General features: G+C 42.2%; 1 protein-coding gene across 1 annotated transcript; it reads right to left on the bottom strand.

The window, feature by feature from the left end:
• Positions 1 to 10,594: 10,594 nt before the first annotated feature.
• Positions 10,595 to 11,515, bottom strand: LOC138652224 (olfactory receptor 5V1-like). The gene has a single exon (XM_069742994.1). The coding sequence runs from the start codon at positions 11,513 to 11,515 to the stop codon at positions 10,595 to 10,597; it is 921 nt and encodes a 306-aa protein (XP_069599095.1).
• Between the last annotated feature and the right edge of the window lie 9,703 nt (positions 11,516 to 21,218).

Below are 21,218 nucleotides of genomic sequence, written 5' to 3'. Positions count from 1 at the left end.
GGGCCATTGTACTGTAGGGCACATTATATTATACATTATACTGTAGGATGAGGACATATACCAGGATGTGGGGCCATATAGTAAGAGGGGGAGCTATATACCAGGATGGGGGCCATATGCCAGGATGGGGGTCATATACAAGGATGCACTATATGGGGCCATTATGCTGTGGAGCACTATATGGGGCCATTATACTGTGGTGCACTATATGGGGCCATTCTACTGTGGAACACTATATGGGTTCATTATACTGTGGAGCACTATATGGGTTCATTATACTGTGGTGCACTATATACCAGGATGGGGGGTCATATACAAGGAAGCATTATATGGGGCCATTATGCTCTGGGGCTCTATATGATGACATTATACTGTGATGCACTGTATGGGACCATTATACTGTGGGGTCATTATACTGTGGTGCACTATATTGTGCCATTATACAGTGGAGCACTATATGGGGCCCTTATATTGCAGTACACTATATGAGCTATTATACTGTAGGGCACTATGTGATGCCATTATACTGTGGTGCACTATATGGGGCCACTATACTATGGGGCCATTATACTGTGGGGCACTAAATTGGGCCATCATACTTTGGTGCATTATGTGGGGCCATTATACTGTGGTGCACTACATGTGGCCATTATACTTTTGAGCATTATATGTAGGGCTCCCACCAGGAATTTCAGTGCCCCATACTGGAAAAATCTTAGAGCCCCCTTGAGACTCCGCCCAGGCTCCACCCCAGCCCTGTCTCCAACCCTCGACCTTCCACAGTCCCACCGCACACTCTTGGAAAAACTCCACTTTTGCACCACGTCCTGAACAGTCACACATTAAGGCCGGCCTCACACTAGTGAGTTTTACGGACGTAAGAGCGCAGAAACTACGTCCGTAAAACTCGCATAACATACGGCACAATTATTCTCTATGCCCCTGCTCCTATCTGCCATATTTTACTGATCAGTATTATACGGCTTTCTACTGCCGTAGAAAATCGCAGCATGCTGCGTTTGTCACCATATTGCGCAAATAAAATGTCAATGAAAGTCTATGGAAGCCCCAAAAATACAGATCACACACGGACCAGCAGTGTGACTTGCGAGGAATACGCAGCGCTGTTAGAGAGAAAAGCCGGCAATTCAGTGCGGTGTACAGTAAAATCACACTGACAGCTTACAGTAGAATAGGTAGAATAAATGTGTACACATAGAATAGGTATATATATATATATATATATATATATATATATACTGTATATATATGTCATTGAGACACATATATGTATATATATTAATATTTCATCCAGCGCGATATAGCAGAAAGCCGGTAATTCAATTACCGGCTTTTGCTTTCTCCTTCCTAAACCCGACATGATATGAGACCTGGTTTACATACAGTAAACCATCTCATATCACCATTTTTTTGTATATTCCACACTACTAATGTCAGTAGTGTGTCTATGCAAAATTTGGCCGTTCTAGCTAGTAAATTAAAGGGTTAAATGGCGGAAAAAATTGGCGTGGGCTCCCGCACAATTTTCTCCGCCAGAGTAGTAAAGCCAGTGACTGAGGGCAGGTATTAATAGCCTGGAGAGGGTCCACGGTTATTGCCCCCCCCCCTTCCCTGGCTAAAAACATCTGCCTCCAGACACCCCAGAAAAGGCACATCTGGAAGATGCGCCTATTCTGGCACTTGGCCACTCTCTTCCCATTCCCGTGTAGCAGTGGGATATGGGGTAATGAAGGGTTAATGTCACCTTGCTATTGTGAGGTGACATTAAGCCAAATTAATAATGGAGAGGGTCAATTATGACACCTATCCATTATTAATCCAATACTAGTAAAGGGTTAAAAAAAACACACACACACATTATTAAAAATTAATTTAATGAAAAAATCACAAAGGTTGTATTAATTTATTCTACTCTCAATCCACTCACTGAAGACCCTCGATCTGTAATTAAAAAAAAAATAATAAACCAACAATATACATGCCTTCCGAGGATCTGTCACGTCCAACGATGTAAATCCATCTGAAGGGGTTAAAATATTTTGCAGCCACGAGCTTTGCTAATGCAACGTTGCTCATGTCTGCAAAACCCCGGAGAATGTAGGTAAAGTAGGTCATTGACCTATATTTACCTGCATTTGCGGTGAGGCGCCCTCTGCTGGCTGTTCCTAGATCGTGGGAACTTTCCTAGAAAGCTCCCAGGCTCGAGATCATAAGAGGGCGCCCTCTGCTGGTTGTCCTCATATGGACATGGATCCCTTGTATAGCGGTATGTTGGTTTTGCAAGCCTGCGCTAAAAACACTCAGTACGGATGACATACGGATTACATACGGAGGATGCCATGCGCAAAAAATGCTGAAACACCCTGCCTATGGAGGAGCTACGGACCACTATTTTGGGGACTTTTCAGCGTATTACGGCCGTAAAAAACGGACCGTATTTTCATACGCTGAGTGTGAAGCTGGCCTAACAGTTCCCAATACCAGATCACATACATAGCCAGTAGTTTTTGTTTCAGCCAAACGATTTTTTAACCCCTTCACCCCGGAGCTTTTTCCGCTTTTTCATTTTCGTTTTTTGCTCCCCTGCTTCCCAGAGCCATAACTTTTTTATTTTTCCGTCAATATGGCCATGTGAGGGTTTATTTTTTGCGGGACGAGATGTACTTTTGAACAATACCATTGATTTTACCATGCCATGTAACAGAAAACAGGAAAAAAATTGTGATGAAATTGCAAAAAAAGTGCAATCTCACACTTGTTTTTTGTTTGGCTTTTTTGCTAGGTTCACTAAATGCTAAAACTAACCTGCCATTATGATTCTCCAGGTCATTACGAGTTTAATGATACCATGTTGGTGTAGATTCGTTCTTTTGATCGCCCGTTATTGCATTTTAATGCAATGTCGCGGCAACCAAAAAAAACGTAATTTTGGCGTTTTGATTTTTTTTCTCGCTATGTCATTTAGCGGTCAGGTTAATCCTTTGTTTTTATTGATAGATCGGGCTCACCGCCGGAGCCCACCTCAAAGCAGGGGATCTGCCAGCTGATGTACTATTCCGTCAGCTTGCAGAAAGGGGTTAATCTGCCTCTATGACAAGGTAGACTCTTTTGGCCAGGCTCTACTCTGCTGTAACTTATTAAACATTTGTTAAAATATACAATACTCTTTATGTATATTTTTATCTATTTTTCAATTTTTATAATGACCAATAATATCTCATACAAGGGACAAAAATAATCACACCATGACCAGACCACATATTACCACCACAGTGACCTAATAATACCATGTACAAGGAATAAATACCGTGTCACCGTGATCAGACCCCATATTACCACCACATAGTGACCTATAATACCACATACAAGGGACAAATGCCACCACACCATGACCAGACCACTCCATGTGATCTCCTCATCCTGCCCCATGTGCCCCGTGATCCTGCCCCATCTGTCCCATGATCCTGCCCTATGATCCTACCCCATCTGTCCAACGACACTACCCCATCTGTTCCATGATTCTGCCTCGTGTCCCATAACCCTGCCCCATGTGTCTCCATCCTGCCCCATGACCCTGCACCATGTGTCTCCATCCTGCCCCATGATCCTGCACCATGTGTCTCTATCTGTCTGAAGACCCTGAACCATGTGTCTCCATCCTGCCTCATGTTCCTGCCCCGCCTGTCTCCACCCTGCCTCATGTTCCTGCCCCATCTGTCTCCATCCTGCCCCATGTTCCTGCCCCATCTGTCTCCTTCCTTCCCCATGTTCCTTCCCAATCTGTCTCCATCCTGCCCCATCTGTCTCCATCCTGCCCCATGTTCCTGCACCATTGTGTCTCCATCCCACCACATCTGTCTCCATCCTGCCCCATGTTCCTGCACCATCTGTTTCCATCCTGCCCCATCTTTCTCCATCTTGCCCCTTGATCCTACTCCATATCCCATGGTGCAGGATCATGGGGCAGGATGGAGACAGATGGGGCAGGATGGAGACACATGGTCCATGTGTCTCAATCCTGCTGCCCAAACATTGCAACTTGCTGCTTTTAATAAAAGAAGCAAAAAACACTTTCTCCTTACCTGGCTGTGGTCCAGCGGTGACGTCCCCTCCATGACAATGACGTCATACACCAACGACGCGTGTGCTGATGTCAGCTGCTAGCCTGTGATTGGCTGGTGGCTTTTAACTATTGGTGTGTGGGTCCGGATGGCAATAGATTTTAACTGAACCTGCGTCTCGGAAGCACGTTCAGTTACTGCATGGGTAGGATCCTGCTGCCCCTGGGTCCCGATGAGCAGAACTCACTGGTCCCCATATGCCAGTAAGGGCAGTAATGCCCTGATGGTGACCCTTACTATATGGGGCCAAGGGCCATTATAATGTCGGGCCAAGCCAGCCACACATTTCCTAGTTGCACACTGTGTTTTATAGTATTATACAGTTCTGCTCCTGCCAGGGCTGCCATTGCTGGACCTGTACTTCCAGAAACCGCATTGCTTGGCCCATCTTATTTTCATACTAAGCAGCTTTTGCTGCTGCCACAGCTGCTATCCAACCACACACAGCACCTGCACTTGTCCAATGTGTTGTGTAGCTACTCTGTACTGCTGCTGGAAAATGTATTCTCTTGAGGTTACACAAACATGTATCAGCTCCAAAAATATGGATTATTGTTTCCATGGCTTCTTGGTAACCCATTGCTTCTTCTCTTTGAAAATAGCTGTCTTGTTTCTGCTCCACCAAAAAATATTTTTTTGACAGGCTTGATAAAAAGCTATTGCAGTTGTTTAATTATTTGATAATACCAAACCTGTTGCAATTTCTGAAAAGAAAGATAATTTTTCACACTTAGTTGAGAAGGAATTACTTCTTCACTTCCAAAACAGCTAACCTGTTCCTGCTCCCCAAACAGGGATAATTTCTGCACTACCCAATGGGAAAAATCTATGGCGTCATTCATTTGCACATAGTGGACACACAGCCCCGGAAGAAGCTGGTGGCGAAACGCGCGTCGGAGTGAGGGGATGCCTGAGCACATTTTCCATAGCCGATTCCTATCATACAGATAATGAACATTCTTTCATACTATTGACCTCTGACAGTTTCTGTGCCTGGCTGACAGTAGGACACTCTGTGGCGATTATTTGAATTTATTTTTTGACAGAGCCAGCCCTTGTTCATGATAATAAGAGGGATCCGGCAGACCATATCATGCTTCTGCTTGGTTACTAGTCATTTTTCATGTATGATTGCCACCACAGTGAGGGTCTTTTGGGTGGATTTATTTATATATTGTGGTCTGTTATTTGCTTATGGGAAGTCACAGTACTATTATTTACCCCCTTCAGTTATCCACTGTTATCCTTATGTAATATCCCCCTCTATCCCTCACCTTCTGCTCGGCATCCCCTAACGGCATTTCTGCTTCTGCTTTTTTATATATTATTTTTTTTATTATAATTGAATTAAAAATTAATTATATTATCATTATTATTTTGTGGATCTCTTCTTGCCCTCCCATATTTATTTGTATATGGGGTTTTGTTGTCATATTTTGAAGGAAGTGCCTTTTGCTACATAGGGCATTGTTTTGATTTAACATACATTAATAACAGCAATAAGGAAATCTTATTCTTTTATAATCCTGACCGTTTAAGATCATACAACAGGATATATCATGATGCACATAGCACTATGACTAGTGTAATACTTGATGAACATCAATACAATGTAATCAGTACAGCATTTGATATATTAATACCATCTAAATGCATGCTTATAGAAAACATTTTTAATTCACTTCTTATGTATTGCTTTGGGATTTTTTAGCATAAGCGGAAATAAAAGTACAATTTTATGTATGAAAATTACACCAATTGGAAAGGTCAGTGAATTCATTTGAATATTTTTGGAGGAACCAGTTGAATAATGCACAGTGAATTTACCGCTGGCTACCATCCATTTCCACTTATCGAGATATGTTAAGGTTGCTTCGACATTTCTAAGTCTATTCTTGCATTAAAAAACTAGAAAATAGTTCAATACAGTGTTATAAGACCTCAGAGTGTTATACATAGTTTCTGGACAATTTTAGGCTTAGCAGCACTTGAGATTCGTGTTGAATCGATGAGCCGATAATTAATTTTTTGGGAAAAGTTTGTTGAAGCTAGTAAATTCAAATTTAAAAAGATTTGATTATCTCTAAAAATAATCGTTTCTCTTTGCATCTACTTGATGTACCGTTTTCTTAATATCTTATGATGCTGATGAAGCACATTGTAGAGAGTAAGAATGTATTCATGCAGCAGACATTTACACTGGATGCCTCTATGTGGAATAAGGGTTTATTGATACACAGTATGCCAGCCTAATAAAGACCAAAGTTTTAGTATCTGTCGGGTGAATAGTGGGTCTTATGGAGACATTTTACATACAGTATATAAGATGAATACATAAAATACATTTACAGTCAAGACAATTTACATTATTTTTGGCTCTATTAGCATTTCAGCTAAAAAAATAATTACCAGCATATATAAATCTGCCTAATATAGTGCTTTAATTTTAACTTAGGTAATAAATACAAACTGCATAAGATTGGATAACAAGTTAAAAAAAAAATAAGAATGCTAATGTCAGTCATTTGTAAATGTTCAGGCTGAACGGATGTTTATAACACACTGAAATAGATTTACAGTTCATGTAATGTTCATTTGTGGTATTAATTGCATATTTTTTCTGCATTTCTATGTGTATAACTGCATATGTTGGGACTATGATTTACTGACCAAGGCAACGCAGTAATGTGGACGTATCTCTCTGCGCACGTTGTAATTAATTGTCTGAACTTAAAACTGTCCGCCAAATCGTATCGCTGTCCCCCCAGCAGTGATATAATGAAGCAGTGTCTGGTCCCTGACCAAGACTCGTTCACCATTCAAATCCAATGCAGTACATGAGCAAGGTCTGTATCCCACTGTATATCAGCCCAATCATCCCATTATCCTCCCAGCAGCAATATTATAATAGTAGTGTTCTGTCCCAGTCTAACAAGACAGGCGTTCACCATTAGAAGCCAATATGATGGTATATGGGATCCAACTCAGGTAACGAACAGTCACAGGTCTACACGGATTAGCGCTCCAAGATGCCGAATGCTTGATAAGGATAATGTCTTCAGTGCAAATATAGTATCTAGCAGGTTCTTAGCATTATCTATTGCTAGTTACTGTATTTGCACTGAAGACATTATCCTTATCGAGTTTTGGGCATCTTGGAGCGCTAATCAGCGTGGACCTGTGAGGATTCATTACTTCAGTTGGATCTCATCTTCTTGATCGGATTGAAATGATGAACACCAGGTTTTGTTAGTCCAGGCTGCTTCCATTATATCTCTGCTGAGAAGACAGAGGGATGATTGAAATGACATACAGTGTGGTGCCGATGTTGCAGCATGGAATTTGCTGAATTTTAATGATGAACACACAGTCACAAATCATTATGGGATTCGTGGCAACTCCCAGTCTGCAGGAATTAAAATGTGGTTTTTACTTTTGGTCCAGCTAGAGTTAATGCTAGGCTCTTGCTGGCAGTTTCTTTTAGGCCGGTCAGCCAATGTTGGTTGGTAACCACTCTCACCTCCCTTTAAATAGTCACATGACCCATCAGCTGATCGTCAGTTATAGAGTTACTTCTATGCAAACCAGCTTGGAGTGAGGAGCCCTCCTGTGACTGTGGTATTGCCTCCGTTGGAGTCATATTTACCTGGTGTTGTTTACTCTGCTGCTGTGGAGCGTAGCAGCAGATTCTGAGCTGAGTAGTTTCTTTTCTGTCAGTCCCTTGTTTGTCCCTTTCCCTGTGTTATTCTACCTTCAGTGGTGGGGTTATTGTCCTTAGAGGCCAGTGCACTAGTTAGGGTTAGTAGAGGTGACTGCCAGGGACTAGCCTAGTGACGGTGGCAGGGAAAGGACCCACATAGGGGGTTAGGGAAGCTTAGGGACAGACACAGGTTGGTGTCAGGAGGTGTCCAATCCCTTGCTCCCTACCATTCGGGGTTTCCTTTCCCTTTATCATCCCATTTTACTTATATGCTGTTCCATCCGCTGGACATACCCATGTCTGATCGTGACACACACGTCTTGATAATCAGGGATCAGATACTGCTTCGATTTAGGTACCTTCCAACTGAGCAACTTTTGAACGAGAAGGATAGCGATCCATGACGTTGCATGTTAGGGCATGTTAGGTTAGGCTATGGGTTGAACTAGATGGACTTATAGTCTTCCTTCAACCTTAATAACTATGTAACTATGTAACTATGATCTTGTTGTGTTTGACACGCAGCAGTGATCAGGATCCTGCTGTGACAGCGCTGGTCAGAGCTAGAAGGCCAGAACTTTATTTCGTCGCTGTCACTCGCTGTCATCGCTGGATCGGTGTGTGATGCCGATCCAGCCATGTGTTCACTTGTAACCAGGGTAAACATCGGGTTACTAAGCGCAGGGCCGCGCTTAGTAACCCGATATTTACCCTGGTTACCATTGTAAAAGTAAAAAAAAACACAACATACTCACATTCCGGTGTCTGTCACGTCCCCCGCCATCAGCTTCCTGCACTGACTGTGAGCGCCGGCCGTAAAGCACAGCGGTGAAGTCACCGCTGTGCTGTGCTTTACGGCCGGCGCTGACACAGTCAGTGCGGGAAGGTGACGGCGGGGGACGTGACAGACACCGGAATGTGAGTATGTAGTGTTTTTTTTTTACATTTACAATGGTAACAAGGGGAAACATCAGGTTACTAAGTGCGGCCCTGCGCTTAGTAACCCGATGTTTACCCTGGTTACCCGGGGACTTCGGCATCGTTGGTCGCTGGAGAGCTGTCTGTGTGACAGCTCTCCAGCGACCACACAATGACTTACCAACGATCATGGCCAGGTCGTATCGCTGGTCGTGATCGTTGGTAAATCGTTTAGTGTAACGGTACCTTGCACTAGCAATCAGACAATCGCAGCTTCAGATCTCCTATGGGGATTATTAAATGCAGTAAAAAGTTTAAAGAAAAGTTTGACAAAAAAAACAAAAACAAAACAAAAATTGAAATCACCCCTCTTTTGCCCCGTTAAAAGAATTTAAAAAATAAAAATACACATATTTGGTTTTGCTGCGTTCATAAAAGTCCGGTCTATCAAAACATAAAGTAAATTAATCCAATCGATAAACAGCGTAATGAGAAAAAATAAAAATGTCGGAATAAATGTTTTTTGGCCGCCACAACATTGCAATACAACGCAAAAAGAAGCTATCAAAACATCATACCTACCCCAAAATTTTATCAGCTCAGGGAACTAAAAATAAGCCTTCATACAGCCTGATAACTTGAAAAATTAAAAACTTACGTGTCTTGGAATATGTCGAAAAAAAAACAAATTTATTTAATTCATTTTTAAAAATGTATGATTTTTTTCAGCTCTTAAATGAACAAAAAAACAAGTCATGTTTAGCATTTGTGTAATCATACTGACCTGGGGAATCATACTGCCAGGTCAGTTTTATCATACAGTGAACATGGTACCGTAAATTAAAACCCTAAAAAACAATTGTGTAATTGCACTTTTTAGCAATTTCAACTGACTTGGAATTTTTCCTATTTTGCAGTACAGTATGTGGTAAAATCAATGCTGCATTCATACCTACAAGTTGTCCCACAAAAACAAGTCCTCATGTGGCTATGTGGACGGAAAAACAAAAAAGTTATGGCTCTAGGAAGAAGGGGAGGAAAAAACTGAAAAAAGGGAAAATCGCCATGTCATGTATGCAGTTATCTACATAAAAATGCACAAAAAACGCAATTCAAGCCACAAGTGAATATTATACAGTATGTGTTGTATATCTATTTTCAGTGTGTTATACACATCTGTTTAGCCTACACCTTTATAAATGACTGGCAATAACATTTTATTCATTTTGTACTTGTAATGTTATTTCCACGAGGGCCCCAGAGTAGTTTTTATGTATTTTTTACCTATCCTACCATTAAAGCACTATTTTAGCTGTATATGTGCAGGTAATTATTTTTTAGTTTATTTGTACTTATTATATATTGTTGGATGTCAGAATTTACCAGCGCACTATAATGCATATACATTATATCTTATTCCCAGGCCTAGAGTGACACCCCATTTAAATTTTTCTCTATTTGCATTTGAACTAAACAAAAAATTATTGTAAAGGAAGATGTCTTCAAAGGGGCATCCTTTTTAATACATTTCGAGCTTATTTACAGATGGTTATCATAATTTAGCAGGACATTGAAAGGAGAGATGCCCCCAGATGTGCTTAGTAATACCCCAATTTATACCTTTTGATGAACACCCCATCTTCAGACCAGCCTACTGTGTTCTCTAATTCACTCTCTAATATCTTATGAAAATTTGCCCTGGGAGGACCACCACTCTAAAAGACAATTTTTGCTGCTGTAAACTTGATAACGTGTTGTGTATATAAATCATTAGTGGTCCTTGGATTTTTACACTGTTAAGCATGTAATTTAGTTTTTTAGGTTTTTCACTTTTTTATTTATTCATCTGAACAGGCATATCTACTGGCAAGTGAAGTGCTTTTTTCAAGGCTCTCTTCACTTCTTTATTTCTCAGACTGTAGATGAGAGGATTCAACAAAGGAGGGACAATACTATACAAAAGAGAGGACACGCGGACAACGATGAAGGAATCTCCAGAAATAGGTCCGTTGTAGTTTAACATGGAAGTTAAGTAGAAAACAGTGACAACTATGAGGTGTGAAGAGCATGTGGAGAAGACTTTCTGTCTTCCTTCTGAGGAGCGGATTTTTATGATAGTAGAAATTATATGTACGTAGGAATTTATCACAAGAAGAAATGGAGACATCCCTAGAAATACAGTGACCACATGTAACAACACTTGGCTCCTCTGGATGTCACTACAAGCTGCTTCCAACATTGGAAGGACATCACAGAAGAAGTGGTTGATATGGTGAGTTCCACAGAAGGTCAGTTTACAGGTCATAAAAGTATGAAATACAGCATTCAGCAATCCACAAACACAGCACCCAGCAACGAAGCCTGAGCAAAACTTCCTATTCATAACAGCATTGTAACGAAGGGGGTTACATATGGCTACATATCGGTCATAAGCCATAGCAGCCAGGAGAAGACATTCAGATCCACCAAAACAGACAAAGAAATAAAGCTGTGTGAAACATTTATAGAATGATATCCTCCTGTTACCTGTTATAGCATTGACTAGCATAGCTGGGAGGGTGACTGAAGAGTAACATACGTCTAATAAGGATAAACCACTCAAGAAGAAATACATGGGCATCTTGAGGTGGCTGTCCACCTGGATGATGCTAAACACAACACAATTCCCAGTAACAGTTATGGTGTAGGTCACACCAATTAAAAATGATAAAATTATCTGTCCTTCCGAAAATCCTAAAAGAATGAAATCATCCATAGAATTATTATTACGAATATTATTGGGTCAAACATCTCAAAGCTTTGGAAAATTACATTAATTCATTTAGAAACCACATACAGTTGGGCACAGTCTAGTCGTCGCTGTGTAGTCCTGACCACAAAAAATAGTCATGTATAGTTGTTAACATGAAAAATAAATGCAAACTATGACCCTTAGGCAGATTTCCTTCAATTAAAATAAAAGTACAGTGCTATATATATATATATATATATTTTTTTTTTAACAACCAAGAACATCAATAAAGAATTTGATGGCCATCCGTTAGAAAAACATTTTGTGTTTTTTCTCCTTTTGTGGCAAATATGTTTGTGCTGGGAAATATTCACAACGCCTGTCCTTGGGCTTGAGTTGTATCAAAAAGCTAAAAATAAATAAATACAATAAAAAATATACATTTCATAAGTTAAAACTTTTCTTTTTGAATATTGTTGCATTAGGTGGAAGTTTTAATTGTATTTTTCTATGCTATGTTTTATTAAGTTAATAAAAATTAGTTATTTTGTAAGTGGATTTGTGCAAGTGTTTTAACCAAATATGAAAAAGTTTAAAAAGTGTATATTTCACTAACACATTTTATCAATTATATTTACTTTACCAGCCTGTTGTTTCTTCCTTAAATTATTTTCTGGTAGTAAATTATTTTGTCCATATGAATAGGTTTAAAAAAAAATAAGGCAATTTCATTTTGAGTAAAACTACCATTTTTTTATTCTCAATGAAATATTGATTCATTCCGGTAGTTTTTGTTTTCTGCTTCAAAAGCTTTGTCTAAAGTGAATTTCCCTATATTTAATGAGTCACAAAATTGCTCATGGGGCAGCAGTCACGTGGGAGCTCCATAGATGACGTCCACAGAGACTTCATGTCTTAACAGTCCTGTAAATCATTAAGATCAATTACTTTTATAATACCGATCTACGTTTATAATAAATGGATTAATATACGCCTAAAATTAGAGAACAGATACTTACAGTCAATAAATATTTGGATAGTGACACAAGTTTTGGCATTTTAGCTGTTTACCAAAACGTATTTAAGATACAGATTCATGATCAACTTGGTCTTAAAGTGCAGACTCTCAGCTTTAGGCCGGGGTCACACTTAACGTATGAAAAATGGTCCGAGTCTCCCTGCCGAAAGTCGCACAAGTGTTCTCCGTATGGTCATCCGTGTGTAATGCGTTTGCAATGCGATGATGCAATATTCTCACACCTATGTATCCGTATGACATTCGTATGGCTTTATATTTCTCACTTCATTTCCCCATTGAATTTAATGGCTCGATGGGCTGAAATGAGGAAAATGTGTGCGTATTTGTCGCAAGCTACACAGATGGTCCGTGTGGTGTCCGAGTTTTTCTTGCACCCATAGGCTTGCATTGGTGAGTCTCGGACGATATACGTGTACAATCACAGCATGCTGCGATTTTACACACACGTCGAATACGCCTGAGAAAATAAACGGTGATGTGAGCAGCCTCATAGCTCAGCTCACATCACTGTATTTTTTCTTGGGCGTATTCTACATGCATGTAAAATTGCAGCATGCTGCGATTGTCAACGAGACTCGCCAATGCAAGCCTATGGGTGCGAGAAAAAAAATTGCACAGCATTCGGACCAGGCTGTCCGATTTTTACGCAGCGGTGTCCTTTGAAAATCTGGCAATTCATGTGTGCGTACAATAAAATCACACTGACAGGCTAAAATAGAATGGATAGAATAGATTTATACACATAGAATACAAATATATAGATGTCAGTGACACACACATTTTTATATGTATATACAGTACAGACCAAAAGTTTGGACACACCTTCTCATTTAAAGATTTTTCCGTATTTTCATGACTATGAAAATTGTAAATTCACACTGAAGGCATCAAAACTATGAATTAACACATGTGGAATTATATACTTAACAAAAAAGTGTGAAACAACTGAAAATATGTCTTATATTCTAGGTTCTTTAAAGTAGCCACCTTTTGGTTTGATGACTGCTTTGCACACTCTTGGCATTCTCTTGATGAGCTTCAAGAGGTAGTCACCGGCAATGGTCTTTCAACAATCTTGAAGGAGTTCCCAGAGATGCTTAGCACTTGTTGGCCCTTTTGCCTTCACTCTGCAGTCCAGCTCACCCCAAACCATCTCGATTGGGTTCAGGTCTGGTGACTGTGGAGGCCAGGTCATCTGGCGTAGCACCCCATCACTCTCCTTCTTGGTCAAATAGTCCTTACACAGCCTGGAGTTGTGTTTGGGGTCATTGTCCTGTTGAAAAATAAATGATGGTCCAACTAAACACAAACTGGATGGAACAGCATGCCGCTGCAAGATGCTGTGGTACATATGCTGGTTCAGTATGTCTTCAATTTTGAATAAATCCCCAACAGTGTCAACAGCAAAGCACCCCCACACCATCACACCTCCTCCTCCATGCTTCACGGTGGGAACCAGGAATGTAAAGTCTGTTATGAAAGGCAATTCAGTACCACAATGGACATAGCGGTCAGAGCACATACAGTGATCTGACAATAACCCAAAATCATAGAACGAGCTCTGAGACGTGGGAACTCTGCAGACCACAATCCCTAATCCTCTCCAAACAACACTAGAGGCAGCCGTGGATTGCGCCTAACTCTGCCTATGCAACTCGGCACAGCCTGAGAAACTAACTAGCCTGAAGATAGAAAATAAGCCTACCTTGCCTCAGAGAAATACCCCAAAGGAAAAGGCAGCCCCCCACATATAATGACTGTGAGTTAAGATGAAAAGACAAACGTAGAGATGAAATAGATTCAGCAAAGTGAGGCCCGACTTTCTTAACAGAACGAGGATAGAAAAGGTCACTTTGCGGTCTACACAAAACCCTTAAGAAAACCACGCAAAGGGGGCAAAAAGACCCTCCGTACCGAACTAACGGCACGGAGGTACACCCTTTGCGTCCCAGAGCTTCCAGCAACAAAATAGACAAGCTGGACAGAAAAAATAGCAAACAAATAGCAAAGAAGAACTTAGCTATGCAGAGCAGCAGGCCACAGGAATGATCCAGGGAAAAGCAAGTCCAACACTGGAACATTGACAGGAAGCCAGGATCAAAGCATTAGGTGGAGTTAAGTAGAGAAGCACCTAACGACCTCAACAGATCACCTGAGGGAGGAAACTCAGAAGCCGCAGTACCACTTCCCTCCACCAACAGAAGCTCACAGAGAGAATCAGCCGAAGTACCACTTGTGACCACAGGAGGGAGCTCTGCCACAGAATTCACAACAAAAGTCCATCCATTCACCTGTTCCGTGTCTTACAAAGACACGGTTTTTGGAATCCAAAGATCTCAAATTTGGACTCATCAGACCAAAGCACATATTTCCACTGGTCTAATGTCCATTCCTTGTGTTCTTTAGCCCAAACAAGTCTCTTCTGCTTGTTGCCTGTCCTTAGCAGTGGTTTCCTAGCAGCTATTTTACCATGAAGGCCTGCTGCACAAAGTCTATTCTTAACAGTTGTTGTAGAGATGTCTGCTGCTAGAACTGTGTGGCATTGACCTGATCTCAAATCTGAGCTGCTGTTAACCTACGATTTCTGAAGCTGGTGACTCGGATAAACTTATCCTCCGAAGCAGAGGTGACTCTTGGTCTTCCTTTCCTGGGGCGGTCCTCATGTGAGCCAGTTTCTTTGTATCGCTTGATGGTTTTTGCAACTGCACTTGGGGACACTTTCAAAGTTTTCCCAATTTTTCGGACTGACTGACCTTCATTTCTTAAAGTAATGATGGCCACTCGTTTTTCTTTACTTAGCTGCTTTTTTCTTGCCATAATACAAATTCTAACAGTCTATTCAATAGGACTATCAGCTGTGTATCCACCAGACTTCTGCTCAACACAACTGATGGTCCCAACTCCATTTATAAGGCAAGAAATCCCACTTATTAAACCTGACAGGGCACACCTGTGAAGTGAAAACCATTTCCGGCGACTACATCTTGAAGCTCATCAAGAGAATGCCAAGAGTGTGCAAAGCAGTCATCAAAGCAAAAGGTGGCTACTTTGAAGAACCTAGAATATAATACATATTTTCAGTTGTTTCACACTTTTTTGTTAAGTATATAATTCCACATGTGTTAATTCATAGTTTTGATGCCTTCTGTTGTGAATTCTGTGGCTGAGTTCACTTCTGTGGTCACAAGTGGTATTGCAGTCTCTGGGCTTCCTCCCTCAGGTGTTTTGGTGAGCTCGTTGGCTGCCTTGCTATTTAGCTCCACCTGAGTCTGTCTTCCTTGCTCCTTGTCAATGTTCCAGTGTTGGATCTGAGCTACTGCATCTTTCCTTGGGCCTGCTGCTCTGCTAGATAAGTGCTTCTAGTTTGTTTTCTGTTTTTTCTGTCCAGCTTGCTATTAACTTTTGCTGGAAGCTCTGAGAAGCAAAGGGGTGCACCGCCGTGCTGTTAGTTCGGCACGGTGGGTCTTTTTGCCCCTTTGCGTGGTTTTCGTTTTAGGGTTTTTTGTAGACTGCATAGTTCTCTTTGCTATCCTCGCTCTGTCTAGAATATCGGGCCTCACTTTGCTGAATCTATTTCATTCCTACGTTTGTCTTTTCATCTTGCTAACAGTCATTATATGTGGGGGGCTGCCTATTCCTTTGGGGTATTTCTCTGAGGTAAGTCAGGCTTGTATTTCTATCTTCAGGCTAGTCAGCTCCTCAGGCAGTGCCGAGTTGCATAGGTAGTTGTTAGGCGCAATCCACTGCTGCTTATAGTTGTGTGAGGATAGATCAGGTACTGCAGTCTACAGAGATTCCACGTCTCAGAGCTCGTCCTATTGTTTTTGGTTATTGCCAGATCTCTGTATGTGCGCTGATTACTGCACGCTGTGTTGCCTGATTGCCAGCCATAACAGTACAAGGAGCCGCACCAATGATTCCCAATAGAGGGAAAAAAGAAATCCTGACATCATTTTTTTTTCTTAGCTCTGTCTTCAGTCTTTTTTTTCCCCTAGACATTAGAGTGCTTCAGGACACAGCTGTGGACATGGATATTCAGGCTCTGTGCTCCTCAATGGATAATCTCGTTGTAAATGTACAAAAGATTCAAGATACTATTGATCAGAAATCGATGCTAGAACCAAGAATTCCGATTCCTGATTTGTTTTTTGGTGACAGAACTAAGTTCCTGAGCTTCAGAAATAATTGTAAGCTATTTTTGGCCTTGAAACCTCATTCTTCTGGTAATCCTATTCAACAGGTTTTGATTATTATTTCTTTTTTGCGCGGCGACCCACAGGACTGGGCGTTTTCTCTTGCACCAGGAGATTCTGCATTGAGTAATGTTGATGCATTTTTCCAGGCGCTGGGATTGCTTTACGATGAGCCTAATTCAGTGGATCAAGCTGAGAAAAATCTGCTGGCTTTATGCCAGGGTCAGGATGATGTAGAAGTATATTGTCAGAAATTTAGGAAATGGTCAGTACTCACTCTGTGGAATGAATCTGCACTAGCGGCTTTGTTCAGAAAGGGTCTCTCTGAAGCTCTTAAGGATGTAATGGTGGGATTTCCTATGCCTGCTGGTTTGAATGAGTCTATGTCCTTGGCCATTCAGATCGGTCGTCGCTTGCGCGAGCGTAAATCTGTGCACCATCTGGCGGTATTGTCTGAGAGTAAATCTGAGCCTATGCAGTGCGACAGGACTATGACTAAAGTAGAACGGCACGAACACAGACGTCTGAACAGACTGTGTTTCTATTGTGGTGATTCTACTCATGCTATTTCTAATTGTTCTAAACGCACTAGGCGGTTCGATAGCTCTGCCGTTATTGGTACTGTACAGTCCAAATTCCTTTTGTCCATTACCTTAATGTGCTCTTTGTCATCATATTCTGTCATGGCGTTTGTGGATTCAGGCGCTGCCCTGAATCTGATGGATTTGGATTATGCTAAACGTTGTGGATTTTTCTTGGAGCCTTTGCGGTGTCCTATTCCGTTGAGAGGAATTGATGCTACACCTTTGGCCAAGAATAAGCCTCAGTACTGGGCCCAGCTGACCATGTGCATGGCTCCTGCACATCAGGAAGTTATTCGCTTTCTGGTACTGCATAATTTGCATGATGTGGTCGTGTTGGGGTTGCCATGGCTACAAACCCATAATCCAGTATTGGATTGGAACTCTATGTCGGTAACCAGCTGGGGTTGTCAGGGAGTACATGGTGATGTTCCATTTTTGTCTATTTCGTCATCCATTCCTTCTGACATCCCAGAGTTCTTGTCGGACTTTCAGGATGTATTTGAAGAGTCCAGGTCTGATGCCCTACCTCCGCATAGGAATTGTGATTGTGCTATCGATTTGATTCCTGGTAGTAAATTCCCTAAGGGTCGTTTATTTAATTTGTCCGTACCTGAACACACCGCTATGCGCAGTTATGTGAAGGAGTCCCTGGAGAAGGGACATATTCGCCCATCGTCGTCACCATTGGGAGCAGGGTTCTTTTTTGTAGCCAAGAAGGATGGTTCGCTAAGACCGTGTATTGATTACCGCCTTCTTAATAAGATCACTGTTAAGTTTCAGTATCCCTTGCCATTGATATCTGACTTGTTTGCTCTGATTAAGGGGGCTAGTTGGTTTACTAAGATTGATCTTCGTGGTGCGTATAATCTGGTGAGAATCAGGCAGGGAGATGAATGGAAAACGGCATTTAATACGCCCGAGGGTCATTTTGAGTATCTGGTGATGCCGTTCGGACTTGCCAATGCTCCATCTGTTTTTCAGTCTTTTATGCATGACATTTTCCGTGAGTATCTGGATAAATTCTTGATTGTTTACTTGGATGACATTTTGATCTTCTCAGATGATTGGGAGTCTCATGTGAAGCAAGTCAGAATGGTTTTCCAGGTACTGCGTGCTAATTCCTTGTTCGTGAAGGGATCAAAGTGTCTCTTCGGTGTGCAGAAAGTTTCATTTTTGGGGTTCATCTTTTCCCCTTCTACTATCGAGATGGATCCGGTTAAGGTTCAGGCCATCCAGGATTGGACTCAGCCGACATCTCTAAAAAGTCTGCAGAAATTCCTGGGCTTTGCTAATTTTTATCGTCGCTTCATCTGTAATTTTTCTAGCATTGCCAGACCATTGACCGATTTGACCAAGAAGGGTGCTGATTTGGTTAATTGGTCTTCTGCTGCCGTGGAAGCTTTTCAGGAGTTGAAGCGTCGTTTTTGCTGTGCCCCTGTGTTGTGTCAACCTGATGTTTCTCTTCCGTTCCAGGTCGAGGTTGATGCTTCTGAGATTGGTGCAGGGGCGGTTTTGTCACAGAGAGGTTCTGGTTGCTCAGTGTTCAAACCATGTGCTTTCTTTTCCAGGAAATTTTCTGCTGCTGAGCGTAATTATGATGTGGGCAACCGAGAGTTGCTGGCCATGAAGTGGGCATTCGAGGAGTGGCGTCATTGGCTTGAGGGTGCTAAGCATCGCGTGGTGGTTTTGACTGATCATAAGAACCTTACTTATCTTGAGTCTGCCAAGCGCTTGAATCCTAGACAGGCCCGTTGGTCGTTATTTTTTGCTCGTTTTGATTTTGTGATTTCATACCTTCCGGGCTCTAAAAATGTGAAGGCGGATGCTCTGTCTAGGAGTTTTGTGCCCGACTCTCCGGGGTTATCTGAGCCGGCGAGTATCCTCAAGGAAGGAGTCATTGTGTCTGCCATCTCCCCTGATTTGCGGAGAGTGTTGCAGAAATTTCAGGCTAATAAACCTGATCGTTGTCCGGCCGAGAAACTGTTCGTCCCTGATAGGTGGACTAGTAAAGTTATCTCTGAACTTCATTGTTCGGTGCTGGCCGGTCATCCAGGAATCTTTGGTACCAGGGAGTTGGTTGCTAGATCCTTCTGGTGGCCATCTCTGTCACGGGATGTGCGTGCTTTTGTGCAGTCCTGTGGAATTTGTGCTAGGGCTAAGCCCTGCTGTTCACGTGCCAGTGGGTTGCTTTTGCCCTTGCCGGTCCCGAAGAGGCCTTGGACACATATTTCGATGGATTTCATTTCTGACCTTCCCGTTTCTCAAAAAATGTCGGTCATTTGGGTGGTCTGTGATCGCTTTTCTAAAATGGTCCATCTGGTGCCCTTGGTTAAATTGCCTTCCTCCTCTGATTTGGTGCCTTTGTTCTTCCAGCATGTGGTTCGTTTACATGGCATTCCTGAGAATATTGTTTCTGACAGAGGTTCCCAGTTTGTCTCGAGGTTCTGGCGAGCCTTTTGTGGTAGGATGGGCATTGACCTATCTTTTTCCTCGGCCTTCCATCCTCAGACTAATGGCCAGACCGAACGAACCAATCAGACCTTGGAAACATATCTGAGATGTTTTGTTTCCGCTGACCAGGATGATTGGGTGTCATTTTTGCCGTTGGCTGAGTTCGCCCTTAATAATCGGGCCAGCTCGGCTACCTTGGTCTCTCCATTTTTCTGCAATTCTGGGTTCCATCCTCGTTTCTCTTCAGGACAGGTTGAGTCTTCGGACTGTCCTGGTGTGGATTCTGTGGTGGACAGGTTGCAGCAGATCTGGACTCAGGTAGTGGACAATTTGACCTTGTCCCAGGAGAAGGCTCAGCTTTTCGCTAATCGCAGACGCCGTGTGGGACCCCGACTTCGTGTTGGGGATCTGGTTTGGTTATCTTCTCGTCATATTCCTATGAAGGTTTCCTCTCCTAAATTTAAACCTCGTTTTATTGGTCCGTATAGGATTTCTGAGATTCTCAATCCGGTGTCTTTTCGTCTGACCCTCCCAGACTCCTTTTCCATACATAATGTATTCCATAGGTCGTTGTTGAGGAGATACGTGGCACCTATGGTTCCATCTGTGGAGCCTCCTGCCCCTGTTTTGGTGGAGGGGGAATTGGAGTATATTGTGGAGAAGATTTTGGATTCTCGTGTCTCTAGACGGAAACTCCAGTATCTGGTCAAATGGAAGGGTTATGCTCAGGAAGATAATTCCTGGGTTTTTGCCTCTGATGTCCATGCCCCAGATCTTGTTCGTGCCTTTCATGTGGCTCATCCTGGTCGGCCTGGGGGTTCTGGTGAGGGTTCGGTGACCCCTCCTCAAGGGGGGGGGGTACTGTTGTGAATTCTGTGGCTGAGTTCACTTCTGTGGTCACAAGTGGTATTGCAGTCTCTGGGCTTCCTCCCTCAGGTGTTTTGGTGAGCTCGTTGGCTGCCTTGCTATTTAGCTCCACCTGAGTCTGTCTTCCTTGCTCCTTGTCAATGTTCCAGTGTTGGATCTGAGCTACTGCATCTTTCCTTGGGCCTGCTGCTCTGCTAGATAAGTGCTTCTAGTTTGTTTTCTGTTTTTTCTGTCCAGCTTGCTATTAACTTTTGCTGGAAGCTCTGAGAAGCAAAGGGGTGCACCGCCGTGCTGTTAGTTCGGCACGGTGGGTCTTTTTGCCCCTTTGCGTGGTTTTCGTTTTAGGGTTTTTTTGTAGACTGCATAGTTCTCTTTGCTATCCTCGCTCTGTCTAGAATATCGGGCCTCACTTTGCTGAATCTATTTCATTCCTACGTTTGTCTTTTCATCTTGCTAACAGTCATTATATGTGGGGGGCTGCCTATTCCTTTGGGGTATTTCTCTGAGGTAAGTCAGGCTTGTATTTCTATCTTCAGGCTAGTCAGCTCCTCAGGCAGTGCCGAGTTGCATAGGTAGTTGTTAGGCGCAATTCA

The sequence above is a fragment of the Ranitomeya imitator genome, chromosome 10 (genome assembly GCF_032444005.1).
Source record: "Ranitomeya imitator isolate aRanImi1 chromosome 10, aRanImi1.pri, whole genome shotgun sequence".
NCBI lineage: Eukaryota > Metazoa > Chordata > Amphibia > Anura > Dendrobatidae > Ranitomeya > Ranitomeya imitator.
The sequence above is the reverse complement of the archived record's forward strand: the minus strand, read 5'-3'. Positions and strand labels throughout refer to the sequence as shown.